Source organism: Ursus arctos, unplaced genomic scaffold (genome assembly GCF_023065955.2).
Source record: "Ursus arctos isolate Adak ecotype North America unplaced genomic scaffold, UrsArc2.0 scaffold_24, whole genome shotgun sequence".
In the NCBI taxonomy this organism is placed as follows: Eukaryota; Metazoa; Chordata; class Mammalia; order Carnivora; family Ursidae; genus Ursus; species Ursus arctos.
Window position 1 is genome coordinate 15518569 of NW_026622919.1, and position 16770 is coordinate 15535338.

The window sequence follows — 16770 nt, forward strand, 5'->3', positions numbered from 1 at the left end:
TCTGTCAAATAAATAAATAAAATCTTTAAAAAAAAAAAAAAGCAGAAACCCTTCCAAAAGCCTGTCCCCTAGCTTAGGCGCCTTTCTGATTTGCTCTCCAGTCTGGGACATACGCATTGCCATCAGGTGCTTATAGAATTCTGTGTCCTGCTGTTCTAAGTTCTTGCCCCTTCTGTAAACACTCGCCCGCTCAGTGCAAGGCGAAGAGGAGCAGGCGCGCGTTTGGAGGGCTGCTGACGAGAAGCGCGTGGGGGGTGCCTACCGCCACACCGCGACCCTGCTCTGGCCAGGGTACACGCCGCGCCTTCAGAAAAGCCGCCCTGAGGCCGAGCCTCACCGCCCTCCCGCCGGCCCTCTCCTAGTGCGAAGGCCCGACTCCAAACTGTCGCTTAAAAAAAAAAAAAAAAAAGACGGGAGGGGCGGGCGAGGAGCGGCCGGGGACAACCGCAGCCAGGGTCTCAGTCCCCGGGGCCGCCCACCCCGCTCCCAAGCTTCCCTCCCGCCCGGCGCAGCCAGCCAGTCTCCGCCGAGCGAACCGCAGCCCCAGAGAGCTCCCTTGGCGCCTGGCCGCCGGGCAAAGGACCGCCCACCCAGGGAGCCTCTGATTGGCTCCGTGGAGTCACGTGCTGCGGGCTCGGACCAGTTACGTGATGGAAGTCGGGGGTTGTGCTGCTGGCGTCACGTGGTTAGGCGAGAAAAAAGTTGTCCCCCACTCCGTCTGCCTGTCTCCCCATTGCCGAGAACGCAGACGTGTTCAAAGAAAAAAAAGGCCTCATCTATAATCACCCGGTAGATATTATATAACACAATACAGTATAGTACAAAATATGAGCTATAACTTCTGTTAAATTTTGATGTAACTTCTACCAATTTTGTCTACTCAAAATACATGCTCATGTATATGTATATATTATAAATATACATATATAATGTATATATGTATACATAATATATGCGGATACATCACACATCTATACAAACGTTTTTGTATCTTGTTTTTGTACTTAATATTTCAGCAATAGGGTTTTTCTGTCTCCAAAAACTTTTGTAAAAACCATTTTAATGGCTGTATGATATTCCATGCAGCAATATACCACATTTCATTTATTCATTATTAGTAGTTTTTATTTTTTTTATTTTTTTTTTTTTTTAAAGATTTTTATTTATTTATTTGACAGAGATAGAGACAGCCAGCGAGAGAGGGAACACAAGTAGGGGGAGTGGGAGAGGAAGAAGCAGGCTCATAGAGGAGGAGCCTGACGTGGGGCTCGATCCCGGAACGCCGGGATCACGCCCTGAGCCGAAGGCAGACGCTTTAACCGCTGTGCCACCCAGGCGCCCCATTATTAGTAGTTTTTAAACTGATAAAGAGATTTTCATAATGATAAATAATGTTATATTGAACATGTTGTTACATCAATCTTTTTTGGCACTATTGTCAGGGGTGAAAATGGTACCTTGTTTGTTTGATTGCTAGTAATTTGAAACATGTTCCGTAGGCTTATTAGACATTGCTACTTGTCTTCTTTGTGAACTCTGCTCATAGCCTTTGCGGTCTTACCTATTCTGATTTTAGATGCCTAAAAACTACTGGAGATTCCTGTGTTTTTCCTCATTAGCTTATATGAGCTTCTTGCCATATAGATTAACAGATCTCTCTTCCCTGGTCATTGTTCTTTTTAAATTCTGCTTAAGACCCTTTCTGGTCACAACTTCTCTCACTAATGCTAATCACTCTCCTGATTTCTAACAGCATGGATCGATTTTGCCTCTTTCTTGTATTTTATGCTGATGAGATCATATGGCAAGAACTCCCTTGCATCTGGCTCAGGGTATGTGAGCTTCATCCACACTTTTGCACGTAGTTGTGGATTGTTTCTTCTCATTGTTCAAAAGATTTGGTTTTATTTATTTGAGAGACAGAGAGCATGCACGCATGAGTGGGGGGAGGGGCGTAGGGAGAGGGAAAAGCAGACCCCCTGCTAAGCAGGGAGCTGGGAGGTGGGGCTCGATCTCAGGACTCCAGGATCAAGACCTGAGCTGAACGCAGACGTTTTAACTGACTGAGCCGCCCAGGCGCCGCTCATTGCTCTATCCTATTCACTTGTGTGGAGCTACCATATTTATCCCTTCTACTGTTGATGGGCATTTGGTTAGTTTTCAGTTGGGGCTGGATTTCAGTTTGGGGCCATTATGAATAGTGCTGCTGTGAGCAACTTTGCTTTTTTTTAGGTGTTCCTTTTCGGTTGTTCCTTTCCTTGTTTTAGTGGAAATTCCTTAGACTACTACAAAGGGGAAAAGGCATCTTTTATCTTTTTAGTGGAGAGATCTGGTAAACAACCTGAACCAAGTAACCAAAGTTAGCATTACCAATAGGGGAATAAACCTACTTAATGTGATACAATGGCAAGGACACGGCATCACCCATGTACGTTTCTTTCCAAAAATGTTTAACATGAATTACTGAGTGAACATCAGACAAATATAGACTGGACATTCCAGAAAACAACTGGCCTGAAGCCATCAAAAATGCAATGCTGTAAAAGACAAAAACACCAAGTAACTATTCTAAAACAAAAGAGATTAAAAAGACAGGACACTGAATTGGATCCTGGACTTGAAAAAAAACACCACCACAACTGCTTTGTAAAAGGGTATTATTGGGACAACTAGAGAAATCCAAACATGGACTGCACATTAGAAAAAGAATTGTTGTATGCTATATTTCTTGAATATCATTCTGGTACTATGGTTATAAAGGGGAATGTCTTCATTTTTAGTTGATACATGGTTAAGTATTTAGGTGTGAAACGTCACTCCTGCAAACTGCCTCAAAGCTTCACCAGACAGACAGACAGACAGACAGACACACACAGAGGTAAAGCAAATGTGGCAAAATGTTAACAGGTGGTGCCTCTAGGTAAGAGTATATGAGTACTCACTATTTTTTCAGCTTTTCCAATGGTTTGATAAAGAGTAGGATACCAAAGTAGTACTCTGGGATTTTTTTCCCCACTCAATATTATATCTCTAAGATTCACCCATGATAATGCATGTAGCTGAGGTTCACTAGTTTCACTGCTGCATTATATTTCATTGTATGTCTATACTCTGTAATTTACCCATACCTCTTTCTTTCTTTTGAAAGATTTCCTTATTTTAGAGAGAGGAGAGCACAGTGGGGGAGGGGCAGAAGTAGAGAATCTCAAGCAGATTCCCCGCTGACCTCAGAGCCCAACGCGGGGCTCGGTCCCACCACCCTGAAATCATGACTGGAGCCAAAATCAAGAGTCAGATGTTCAACCGAGCCGCCCAGGTGCCCCTATCCGTATTTCTTTCAATGCACATTTTGTTTTTGTTTTGGCTGTTATCAACAGTGCTTCCGGGCTCTTGCTAACAGCATTGCTCTTATATCCTCAGAGCCTTCAGAAGTGAGGTTAAGCATCTCTGTTATACCAGAAAATCCTTCCTCTCGGACCAAGACTGACTACAAGGCTGTTTCCAGTTGAATCCTTACTTGGCCAGGCTGGTCTCACTCAGGGCTATTCTCTCTCCTCTCAGACAGGTTCCCGATCCCATGTCTGAGATTTCAGAGATATCTACGGCTCCCCCCCCCCCCCGCTTTTTTAAGATTTGTTTCTTTATTTTAGAGAGAGAGGTAAAGAGAGAGAGTGTGGGGGGGGGGGTGGAGAGGCAGAGGGAGAGAACTTTTTTTTTCTTTAAAGATTTTATTTATTTGTTAGGGAGAGAGAGAGAGAGATAGCACCAGTACAAGCAGAGGGAGCGGCAGGCAGAGGGAGAAGCAGGCTCCCCGCTGAGCAGGGAGCCTGATGTGGGACTCGATCCCAGGACCTGGGATCATGACAGCTGAAGGCAGACGCTTAACTGACTGAGCCACCCAGCGCCCCTCCCATCTTTCTTTTAAGGAACTTAAAAATGGCACCTAAGATGGAATCAGTGAACATTTGACTCTATGCTGCTCCATATTTTGGGGGCATTACTTTCAAAATACAAGCTTCAGGAAGGCAGAAACCACACCCAGCCTGCTCACCACGGTGTCCTCAGCACCAAATACTATACTATGCCTGGCACCCTGCCAATGCTCAGGAAACAGAACCAGAACAGTTAAATGGATGGATGGACAGATGAATGTCCGTGTCAGGCATGCCTCTCCACTGGTTACTGGTTCGTGTACATTATTTGGTAAGAGTTCCTTGTGGTCATGAGAACGTGCCTAGTTCGACTTATTTCCGTGTACTGATGTTAGCTGTGTATTTGTCGCGTGGAGCTGCATAAACTGTCCCTTGTGTTCAGATATCTTAGTTTGCTTAGCCACAATCTTATCATTTGGCATGTAAATGGTCTCCAGTTTGTTTTGCTCCTATAAATAGCACTACTATGAGCATTTTTTTTCTCCTTGGGATTAATGCCTTATAAATTCCCCAAAGTGGAATTATGAGGTCAAAGGATATGAAGTCTTGCATAACTAGTTTCTTACATATTGTCTGAAAGACTGAATCCTGAAAAACGGAACCAATTTGTAATTTATAGCGCGTTAGTCAGACACACTGGTTTCTCTGCTGAGATTAGGTGTTCTGGTTTTGCTAGTTTAATTGCGTATTTAAAGAAAGTTAATTTCACTAATTTCTCGTGATCTTTGCCCTTGCCACGTGACAACTTGCCATCTGAAGTTCCCCCAGTGTGATCAGCTACGGACTGAAATTAAGTTTTTCATTGTAATCCAGTCGTCCAATGACATTTCAACGTAAAGATTCTTTTCCCCATTAGCGTGTTGCTTCTGGTTATGTCTCCCATTAAGTTCTTACAATGAGTTTAAATCTACTTCTGGAATTTATTCCAGTCCACTGGACTTTTTTCCTGTGTATTTTAATTCAGTGGCATATGTTTTTCATGATCGTGACATCATCTAAAACCCTGGAAGGATAACTCTCCTTATTGCCTTTCTACTACAAAAATAATTCACATCATAAGAAAAAAAATTCTGTAGCCACGTGAGGGGTGGATGTGAACCAACGTACTGGGGCAATCATTTCACAATGTATGCACATCTCAAATCATTATGCTGTTACCCTGAACCAACACAATGTTATAGGTCAATTATACTGTAATAAAACTGGGGGAGGGCACCTGGGTAGCGCAGTCGTTAAAGCGTCTGTCTTCGGCTCAGGGCGTGATCCCGGCGTACCAGGATCGAGTCCCACATCGGGCTCCTCTGCTGGGAGCCTGCTTCTTCCTCTCCCACTCCCCCTGCTGTGTTCCCTCTCTCGCTGGCTGTCTCGCTGTCACATAAATAAATAAAATCTTTAAAGAAAAAAAAAAAAAAACTGGGGGGAGGGGGCTCTTTGGAACACTTGCCTGCTCTTTCTTTCTTTCCTCTCTTTTTGTTTCAATAAGTACTTACTAAATGCCACTGTGTCCAAGGCACTGTGCTGGGCCAGCACAGGGCTGTAAATGTCCGTCCTGGGGTCTAGGGAGAGAGGAAGTGGCTCCACCACGCAGGTGTGAGGAGAGGAGCTCTGGAAAGAAAGGCTTCTTCCAGCTGAGGGCAACTGGAAGGGCTCAGGTCTGAGCTGGGACTCGGACCGCTGGGACCAGGCGCTCCTGGCATGGAGAACCCGAACTCGGAAGGCCTCAAATGCCCAATTCTGGAAGTTCAGACTTTGTTCTGGTGAGGATGAAAGCTGCCTTTTAGGAGCCAAGGTGGCGGCAATGCCAGCTCTGGACCGAGGATGGAGGGGAAGACAGCAGGCAGAGACCACACACACAAACTGAGTGACAAAGGCCAGAGGAAGAGAGACTTTTCAAGAAGTGTCTGTCCTTTGGAAAGCAGTTGTTTGTACAGCCTTCCAGCTGTACGTGCGGCAGCTCTGTAGCCTGTCATGGAAAGATCTGCAAGAATGTTATAAAATAAAAATTATTTGGGGGCTCCTGGGTGGCTCAGTCAGTTAAGCATCTGCCGGGGTCATCCTGGGGTCCTGGGATGGAGTCCCCATCGGGCTCACTGCTTCTCCCTCTCCCTCTGCTCCTACCCCACCTCGTGCTCTGTCTCTCAAATACATAAAATCTTTTAAAAAATTAGAATAAAAATTATTTTATCATATTATACAGTATAAAATGGGGCCCTCTCTGTGTAAAAGGAGTATTCGTGTGTGTGTGTGTGTGTGCACGCGTATTATAAAAACCAGAAGATGACATCGTGAGTGACTGACAGGGGTTACTACAAGCCGTGGGCTGAGGGGAAGGGAGGACCTCAAACTGTTTACACTTTACTTCTGTATGATCTGTTTTCCGCTGAGCAAGCATTCTTCACGCTGAGGTTATCAACAGCACCTGCCATGCTCCAAGGTGAGGCCTGAGGAGGGTCACTGAAATGAATAATTAGGGAGTCTCTCCAGGGGGAGACAGCACCCCACAGTGACCAGTGGTCAGGGAGCAGCTCCAGCTTGCCTGGAAGGTTTGCCTGGAACCGTCTGGGCTTCCACACTGACAGTCCAGAGGCAAGGAAAGTCCTCAGTTCCCGTGTGAAGGTCACAGCGAGAGAAGCTTCATGATGAAGGGAAGTGAAGAGGGAGGATGGGGAGTTGGGGGTTTTAGGAGCAAGAACAGTGAAGGATATGTTTTTTTTCTCTTTAGGATTTAAATTAATGTTCAGAAAAAGGAAGAAGTATGGTTACTTTTAGGCACTTAGAGTAGTTAGCAAAGTGTCACCAAGATGTAATGGGGTTAGACCTGCTTCAATTAAAAAAAGAAAACTGTAGTTATTAGGATTTTGTATGTTGAGGACTGTGTTTTTTCACATTTAAGTTGTGATATTCACGTTCTCTCTTCCTAATAATAAAAATAGCAACAATTTAATATTACTTGCTAAGAAATGACTCTATACTAGGCACGCATCTCATTCTCATATTATCTCATTTTCGTGTAATTCTTACAATACCCCTAAGGAGGGGGTATTGTTTTATTTTTCCCATTTTACAAATGAAGAAACTTGAGTCTCTGCCCAAGGTCACACAGCTGGTGAGTGGCATTACCTCAGCCCTGATTTACATTTCTGGAGGACCCGGGGTGGGGGGGGGCGGGAACATTCCTGGCCACACCGCACTCCTGCCTCAGTCTACACTGGGAAGCACCACATCAGCTTCCTCAGTGTTTGGAAAGGGAAACTGGCTTCTTGTTTTTGCCTATAGTAGGGTGCTTGTCCAAGCTCAGGACAAAAGCTTGTCACTGTCCTCCTAGAGGTGGTCCCAGAGAGAGAGAGAGAGAGAGAAAGAGAAGGCCCCTCCTCCGGGCCGGGGGAGGGGGGGCGCGGTTATCCCTGAGGGCAGAGTCTGGATCTTTGTCTCCCCTTAGCCCAGGTGAGCTTCAGGCAGTGACGGAGACTCCTGTGTCCTTCTCAGGATCCTGAGTCTCGGAAGGAGGGGCAGCAACGGCCACCACCACGGAGGAAAAAGGGAAGGGCATCCCCGGCAGAGGAAGTTGTATGCAAAGGCCGGGGGTGGGGCGGGGGCAGAGAAGGTTCAGAGGAGATGGGGCAGAGCACAGCGTGTTAAAGGAGGACCCCGGGGGAAGATGTGGGGGCCGGGGGAAGTGGGAAGAAGCTGAGGTTCCAAAGCCATCATCTAGCGACACAACCAGAGGAATGAAGGGGGGTAGGGCAGGGCTGAGGTGAAGCAGACAGCATGGGTCCTGCCAAGCAGGATGGGAGGGGTCTCTGCACCGTCAAGGGGCCAGGAGAGGACAGGGAAGGGCAGGAAAGGAATGAACCCCCGGAGTTCTCCATCAGGTCACGTGTGACGTTGGGGGCCAACTCAATCTGTCCTCTAAGTGACTGGAGCTGGCTGACGCTGGCAGGTCCCCAGGGTCAGAGATGCCACGATGTGGCCTTCATCCAGCCTGGCTGTTTACGGACACCACCCCTAGCTGAGGAGGAACGGGATCTGCAGTGCCCAGGGTGAGATCCAAGAGCTGCGTCACCACGGCCACGGCCCACCCCACCCAGATTTATAGGATCCAGTCATGGGAAGCGGCCCCTCCCATCTCACGAAGGACCAAACAGGAAGGGACACTTCCTGTCGGCAATGCCCAGGCCCTCTGAGTCCAGGGACCCCCCACTGGAGGTGTAGGCGGCGGTGGGCTCAGAAGAAAGACCACCGTCATCCCGGCTGTCAGTGTGGCGCAGGCTCATCAAACCAAATGAATGAACCCAGGAATCCCTGCCCTTTGGGAAGCCGGGGGGCGGAGCTGGGGCTGGCTCCTCCTCCACCAGGCCCCTCAGTCAGCCGCTGCCGGATGCCTCCTCAGAGGGGGCACCTCAGATGCGCTAAGGACGCCTAGCGGGGCTTGGTCCCTGTGTCTTGGGCCCAGTGGGCCTGGGGGGAGAGACGACACCCTGACAGCCACGGTATAAACAGAGGGTTGCCCACTCTACCCGCTTCCTAGGGTTCCTTTGAGGACACACGGAGAGGATGTTCTAGAGGGCTTAGAGCTACTGGAGAGAGACCCATCAAGCAGGATTTTCCAGCCCTTCCTAACACATACCCTGGCAGTGTTGAACTCACAGAGACGCAGCGCGGTCTGGTACTGAAGAGTTTGGGCTCTGGAGCCACCCAAGAGTTCAAATCTTGCTTTACCACCCTCTGGTGGTGTTGGCAGTGTGGTCTTGAGCAAGTGACTTGACGTCTCGCATCTTCTGACTGCCAGTGTGTGAAATGGGTGGGAAGGGGCTCCCAGGTTGTGAGATACAAGCACCGCTGCCTGGAGAGCACCTGGCACGGCTTCCCGCACAGGGATAATGGCCACTGCTGTTACCACGTCATCCCTCCGCGGGGGGCAAGGGGGCTTAAATCAGTGGTGAATCCACACGAATCCTCCCCTGAGACTTTTACGGTATTTCTGAAATCATCTCATCGGCCCAGATCACTGCACCACGCAAACATCAGAAAGGCAAGATGTCTCTCATGTGAACGGAAGGGGACAAAGACCTGGGCTTCCTCTTCCCCTGCCTGCACCCCACCTTGTCCAGGTGATCGGGGGGTGGGGGGGGCAGCTCCCAGCACCAACCACAGCTCAGCCACCACCCCGGCCCTGGCAGCCCTGGCAGCCCACAGAAGACAAGACAGAGCAAGGAAGACTGGGTTTTGGGGATGGGGGGATAAGAAGGCTCTGAACTCCGTGAATCACCAGGGGCTGGGCCGGAAGTGCAGGCCATCTGTCTGGCTGGCTGACAGTGGCCTCAAGTACCTGCTGCCTGTCAAAAGGAACGCCTCCCTCCCTGTCCTCTAGACAGCAGTGCCCGTCCCCACAGGAAGATGTCCCAAGGTCTTTTTGCACCTCAACCTGGATACCTGATCCTCTTTCCAATCTGCACCTCAGTCCCCTGTTCAGTAACCCCAGAGGTTCCCCAGGGTTCCCACCACCAGTCAGCAAGTGGCTTTCCCGTTTTGGCCTCCCAGGCACCTGGCCAGCTTCCCTTTTCACTTGAGCTTCTCCTCCATCCCACTCAGGAACCCTCCCCACCAGCCCAGCAAGCTTCCACATCATTCCCAGACAGCCTAGTACACCTTCCCGATCTCCCTCTCTGCTCCCCTCCCTGCCTCTCAAAGCCTGGTCCACCCAGCCTCCCTCCAGAGAGCCCTGGTGACCTTTTGCCCCCCCCCCAAACACACAGTTTCTCCTGCCTCCAACACAAGTTTTTTTTCTCTAAGGATGTGTCTTACAGTCTTCTGTACCTTCCACCCTCCCCAAGTCCTTGGTTCAGCCTTGCACAGTGAATGCCACAAAAACAACCCAACGCTGCACTTAACAAAAAGGTCTTCCAGCCACTCTTTGTGGGGCACCCTTTGGAGGTGGAGAAGAGATGGATGCTGCCGTCACACACCACCAAGGGGGGCCAACCTGCTGCCTCACCGCCCCCAACGTGGGGGTGTCGCCCTGCCCCCTACTCTCATCCCACGGGGCTTCCCTGCTGGTGGTCAGAGAGCCACCCGCAGACACCCTGAACCCCGGGGTAAGTTCTGCCCCAGCAGCACCGGCCTGCCAAGCCCAATCCCTCTCCCACAAGCATTTCCTGAACTGTTCAGATCCAGTAAACTGATACTACCAAATTCATCAGGTACAGGGGCTTGAGGAAGGAATTCAGCCTCAAGGAGCAGCACTCGGGGCAGAGGGAACAATGATGTGCCGGGGCGCACTGGCAGCAACTTCTCACTCGTGTTACTCAGCAGCCGCACCCCTAGCTTCCTCCCTGCCCATACCTACGCTTATGGGGGTGATCAATGCAATACCGCTGGGAGGGGGCTCCTCCGAGGCTGTGGGGGCTACAAGTCCTGAGACACAGCCCGAGGGGGAGCCAGGAGAGGGGGAGACCAGAAGGTAGAGGGGGCACTCCAGGCCTCCTCCCAGATGGGGCCTCTCACCACGCATTTCCAGCTCCCTCTGTCAAAAGCTCCATGGGGGAAAGGGCCGAGTCAGCACTCTAGCCATGACTCTCCCAGGGCCTGGCTTTAAAATGTGCTCCGGGGCTCTTGGAATGGCCATCCTCCTCCGGCCCTCCCGCCCTGCCTGTCTTCCCAGTTCCTTCACAGAGAAGACATAGGCAGGAGGGCGGGAGGCAGGGGGACCGCCCCTGGCAGGGGGACCACCGGTGTGCCTTGACCTGCAGTGGGTAGGATGATACTGCCTGGTTTGCATCTAACATTCAACTCCAGGTGGGTCTGGAATTCAGCGGAGGAGGGGGTCTACATGAGAATATGGGTCCCTCCAGACCCCACCACTCCCATCCGCACAATCGGGCAAATACGTGTCTTGGTCCTCTACGTCACCCCGGGCGGGCCAACTGAGCGAGCATCGGCCATGGCTAGAGAGCCCGGACCCTCCAGGGGGCTGTTGGGGTTTTGCACAAAACTGGAAACACTGCACTGACTGTCCCCTTTCACTCACCCCCGTCCCCAAATTAAACATCCAGCAAGACGAAGCTGGGCCCAGCGCTGGGGCTGTAATAACGACACTCCCTGGCGCTTCCAGCTTGGAGTCCTGCAACCCCCCCCTCCGGAAGTGGATCTTTCCCCTTTGCTCTCAGCTTCTTGCTGAGGGGTCTGTCTGTCCCCACACGTCACTGTCACCCTCTGAAAGAGCAGCCGAAAGAGAAGGCACAACTTCAGTTTTTTTTGTTTCTTTGGCTGGATTTTTGCATCTTTAGCAGCTCTTTTGGGGCGCAAGTTCTGTCTACTCTGGAGGGGTGCCAGTTTGGTCAGAGCCACCCACACACCACCACCACCACCACACACACACACACACACACACACACACACACACACAGCGCCCAGCTTGTCGCTGCATCCTGGGGGCACGAAATTGCCCCACAGAGCTCCCTTCAAACAGCGCGGCTGCCACATGCCACAAGCTGTCCTTGAAGGCCGAGTGTGGAAAATATAAACAGCCCCGAGATGCCAGGAAGGGCAAACAAGCCCAGACGAATAATTCGAAAACAGCAATAACGCACGGGTCCGGGGGCAAAGCAAGGAGGCTGGCCTGGAGGGAGATCCCGGACGCACCGAGCCTCCGGTTTCCCCGGACGCAGGTCTCCCGGCCCAGCGCAGCGCCGGCGCCGGGTGGTCCGCGGGTGGGGGTGGGCGCGGGGGTCCTCCCGGAGCCCGCCCTCTTCAACCGACGCGGCTCGAGACCCCCGGGTTCCCCTCCCCCGCCGCCTGCCACATCTGGTTCCACTCAGGTCCTCCCCCACCTCCAGGCGCGCTCCTCCTCCCCTCTTCCCCCCACCCCGCTTCCAGAAAAGCGGAGACGATTTTTAAAAACCCAGTCACACACACACATACACGCACGCACGCACACACACGAACACGCACACGCGCTTCTGGAAAAAGAAAAAGGAGGGAAAAGTCGAGAGCGGCCCGGTCCCCAGCGCCCACCCCCCCGCCCGGCCCCCGAAGTTGGCCAAGTTGGCAGCGCCTTACCCGGGAGGGCGGCGGCGTCCCCGGGGGCGCCGGGGCGGCCGAGGTGCAGAGCCCCGAGGAGCAGGACGCAGCGCAGCAGGTGACGAGGCCAGGGCGCGGGGGCCGGCCGGCGGGGCCCCATGCCCGCAGCGCGGCGCTGAGGGGACGTGGGGACGGAGGGCGCACGGGCACGGCGCACGGTGGCAGCGCGGGCGCCGGGCTGTGATGACCGCCCGCGAGGGGCTCGCGTCTTCCTCCGGTCGGGACGAAGTGATGCCTCCCGGGGAGAAGAGGGGAGGAGGAGGGAAGGAGGCTGGCCGGGTGGAGGGAGGGCGGAGGGAGGAGCGCAGAACCCGGGAGGAGGGTTTGAGGGGCAGAGGGGAAGGGAAGCGGGCAGCGTGGGAGGGGAAGGGGAGGAGGCGCGGGCGAGCGCGGGGCCGGGGCCGGGGCCGGAGAGAGAGAGCGCCAAGGGGGAAAGAAAGGGGAGGCGGAGAGGAGGATCTGCGGGGTCGACTAGGACCCCGGCGTGCGCTCTTTCTCTCGCTCTCGGTCGCCCTCCCTCTCCCCGCCGCGCCTTCCCTCTCTTCTCAGTCCGGGCTTGGAGCCCCAGACGCTGCGTCACAACTCCCCGGCTGGCGCGGGCGGGGAAGCAACTGCAAAAGTTTCCGCAAACTTCACGGCGTGGCGGGACCAGGGCTGCGAGGCCCGGTGGGGCGGCGGCGCGCGGCCGACCCAGGCAGCCAGACCCCGGCCGCGGGCGCCCCCTCTATCCCGCCTTTCTGCGGCCGTCTGCAGCGGGCGAGCATCCGCTACCTTCACGCCTAGGGGACCCCTCCCCCGGTCCAGGGGCAGAGGGGCGGAGCCCAGGGCTCGGCCACCGGGGCGAAGATTGGGGGAGGGGGAGGCAGGGCCCCTGCCATGTGCCGAGCGCAAACACTTGCACGTCTTGTTGTAGCATTTCGTGACCCCGGGGTCAGCGTCCCTGGCGCAAGAGGGGTGCAGTGCTTTTGCTAGTTGGGGCTGTATCCAGAATCCAAGGGAAAATCTGTGCACTGAACGTCCCAGCAGACGGACATCCTCACTCTCACTAGCAACCAACCATACTGCTGGCCGGTCGCAAAGGACCAAATGGAAATTTCATAAAAGGGAAGACAATCCACAGTTATTCCGTTATTATGCAACAGGTCACCGCAGTGCAGAGCACTGGGTTTCGAGTCAGGACGTTGGAATCTAGCCCCAGCTCTACCTCTGATTGCCTGAGCGGCTCTAGAAAAGTCCTTGAGATCTCTGGGCTCAGAGCCCAATTGAGACATTTAGAGACCCTAAATACAAAGGAGATTCACGTTCTCCCACCACCAGCAATCAAATAAAAACACTATGAAACGGTAATAACTTTTATTGTTTCCTGTGCTGTCCAGCTCTGTGTTATTTTTGGAAATAACACTCAATTTTTTCCCCTTCCTTTTTAACTACTTTTGCCTTGGATAAATCTTTTCCCCATCTCTGCAATAAGGGTGTGGGGGCCAGAGATGCTCTTTTCGCTCTATCTTTACTGGGCTGAGATTCTTGGCAAATGTCAGTTCAGAGGCTGCAGGGCCCCACAGTGAGCACCCAGTGAAATCTCCTACAGCCCCCTGGAAAAGATTCCTACTATCCATGATTTGGCCCTAAAAAATGGTCAGCAGCCAGGCCAAGGAAGCCCCTGACACTGCACAGCTGGCTTGGGCAAGTCTGACAGAGCCAAGTCCCTTCTGGTGACTGTGGCCTCATTGCCCTTTGGGACACATCTTGGTGTGGCATGTCCCCGGATCCCAGGACTCTGCAGGTGACTGGCCATGCTGGGGCGGGCTCCCAGATCATTCTCTTGGCCTCTCCTTTCTCACAGTCCTGTTTTCTACAAGGGGTTTGAGACCTGGCCAGCTTCACTAAGTGCTCTTTTGCCCTCCTGAGAGCCCGAATCATAGGATGCTTCTTCTCGAAGTCATCTTATAGGCTCCCCCTGCTCCCTTATCTCTGGCTGTGCTGGCCGCAGTCCTCACCAAGGGGCCCCCTTGCCTCTGAAAGGGAACTCAGGCAAGGCACCCAAGGAGCCCCCCAGGTTCTGCAGCAGGATCGGATCTCCCCTCCCCACCATTCCCTCCCACCAGCAGGGCAGAAGCCAACTACCTGACATCACCAGTAAATCACATGGGTCCAGAGTCCACTACTGTGCGGTCTGCACAGCACACAGGGTCTGCAGCACACAGAAAGTGCTCTCTCATTTCTTCGTTCACCCGTTCAACAACCACCGACCCTGGGCTAGCTGCTGGGGAAGCAAAGATGAGCCAACACAGCCCTCCAAGAGTTTTATTTAGTGGGGAGAATCGACCCAATTTTTGCCATATTCCAGGCAGAGAAGACGGCCACTCAGGGGCTGCGGAGCACAAGTGCATTGCGCTCACAGGGACAGATGTCTGTCCAAGTCTCTGAGGCCCTATTCTAGTCTCTGCCGAGCGTGAGACTTCCTGCTCCAGCGTGTCAGGGTTACACGCTGTGTTCTGCTGACTGTCTGGGCCCCCATCTGCGGCCACCATCTGTCTTAGATCTTGAGCTCGCAGGGCAGAGAGCTGGGCCATGTCTGGGCCACTCTCCCTGGAGAATCCAGTCATCCCCCACTGCTTAAAGATCCTGCACACCATCAGCTATCAACGGGACAGGGTCCAGGTCTGCGGGAGTGGCGGGTGTCCTGAGAGGGCTGGGACCCTTCACTAGCACCCAGGCCCTCATCTACTTCCACAGAAGGGCCACTGTCCTCTGTGCTTACGGCTTCCTCCCCATTCCTGTCAAAGCTCAGCTGAACAGCCACTTACTACTATGCGCCAGGCTTCAGGCGAGGTGCGGGGCACTTGGGGAAGTCTGTGACCTGGTCCAGGAGGTTTCTGCCAGGCTAGTAGCTGCTGTGGCGGAGTCGATACTGAGAAATGGCTTTCCTTCAGACACTGTTAGCCAGCAAGAGGCACTGTGGGTTTGCTGAGCTCGTAAAAACCAGTTTAGGGCAACAATTCTAACCCCGTTCTGAGAATTAAATGTTACTTATAAAGGGATGGCATAGCCCCTGGATAAAGATGCCCAAGGAATGTTCATCCCCTCCCCTGCTTCCCATCTTCCTTTGCCACTTGAACATCAGGGTCTCCCCCTTCCTTATCCCCCAGCCTGCCTGCCCCTCCACTTGCCCAGCACCCCACTGTCCATGAGAGCTGCACGCGTCAGTCTGATCAGGACTGCAACATTGGGCACTTTCCTTTGCTGGAGAGAACAATACAACCTCTCTCCCTGTCTTTTCATCTCATATTAAATGATATACAAAATTGGTATTCTGGAGCGGAACCAATCCGATAGAAGCAGCTCAGCGTTTACTCGGGCCGGCTCACAAATGCATGCCCGTAAATAGCGAAGCACGGAGCAATGGGATGAATCTAGGCCTGGGGGCTGCGGCTTCATTGGAATTCCCACGGTCGTTTCTCTCCACGTGTCCCTGCGCAAGTTGCTTCTCTTCGGAGGCCTGGGGCCCCGGGATGTGCAAGTTTTGGTGTCATTACTCACTGTGCTTCGGGCTCCTCTCGCTTTAGTCTCTTCTTCCCTAGTTCTGGAGCTCAGCAGCCTCTCCAGCCAGGGGGTGCCCAGGGTGGGTAGAGCCTGTGGACAGCCCCAGCAGGCCAGGCCTACAACAAAAACTTAGAACACAGCACAAGAAGAACGCAATTGGACGGCAATGGAGGATAGGAGGATAGAAAGATGTGGTCAGTCCTGACCCAGAGAAGGGGCTGTGCACCCAAAGGGGCATCTGAGATTTTCCTCACCCGGAACCTTTCCAAGCCAGGGGCTGACCTCTGCTGTTCCCACCATCTCTCCCCTCTCCCTGGGCTCCTCCCACAGCTCAAACTCTTGGGTCTCCACTCAGGCAATCCGCCCTTTGAGTCCATGTGGCCACCTGCGTGTCTGCAGCACAGAAGATCTCCGAAGGGATGGGCTGAAGAGAGAAGGAAGGAGGCAGGCTTGGGATTCAGACAGACCCAAGGTTCAAGGTTTGGCTCCTTTTTTGGAGATCACTGAGAAGGGGCACCCTGCTCCCCGGAGGGCCACTGAGTTTGAATCCACTTGCTTTCAGGCCAACACCTGTTGGCCAAGACCGTTCCTGTAAAGGGACTCCAAGTCCCAGCCTTTTCTTTCTTGAGGGGTTGAGGACAATCACCTCATGACCCCTCCAGGGAAAGCATGCTGTGCAGACTCCCTCGCCAGGAGCTGCGGACTGCCGGGTGGAGGAGTTGCCATAGATGGCCCACAGCCGTCGCCGGGGCCTTGTGGTAAGCTCAGAGCAGGCGGGCTCGGGACTGAGCCAAGTCCAGGCTGCGGGCTGCAGCACGGGCCACAAATCCAGTATCTCCAGGATCCTCGCTGGCTCCGGTTGCGACTTGGGAGGCTTTAGCAGGTCAGGAGCAAGCTGGCCAAGGGGGTCCAGAGAGGAGCCAAGGTTGGCCTGAGGTACCACAAGGCAGTAGGGCTGGCACTGAAGAACCAGTTGCAGTTGGATGGGACGTAGTTCCCAGAACCCTCGGCTGCCTTAACCGGCTGGTGCCAGGGCTGGGGGGAGAAGGATGCCACATCTTCCTGTCTGCTCTCAAGGGCCTCTCCCAACCTGAAGCTGCAGTTCCTCTGAGCCTATTCTTGCACTGACGGTGGGGCTGAGCCAGTGAGGCCTACCGTGGTCCAGGGCTCTGGCTTCCGCATCTCCCTCTTCAAAATGTCACCTAATGCTGTTCCC

At 53.2% G+C, this 16770-nt stretch overlaps 1 protein-coding gene across 2 annotated transcripts in view; it reads right to left on the minus strand.

Moving 5' to 3' along the window:
• Nucleotides 1-12621, minus strand: part of MRC2 (mannose receptor C type 2) — a 53424-nt gene extending 40803 nt beyond the window's left edge. For both annotated transcript variants that reach the window (XM_026512538.4, XM_026512537.4), the window contains exon 1: nt 11991-12621. In XM_026512538.4, the coding sequence (XP_026368323.1) occupies nt 11991-12111 (121 nt within the window). In that variant the 5' untranslated portion in view covers nt 12112-12621. The remainder of the gene's footprint in view (nt 1-11990) is intronic.
• Between the last annotated feature and the right edge of the window lie 4149 nt (nt 12622-16770).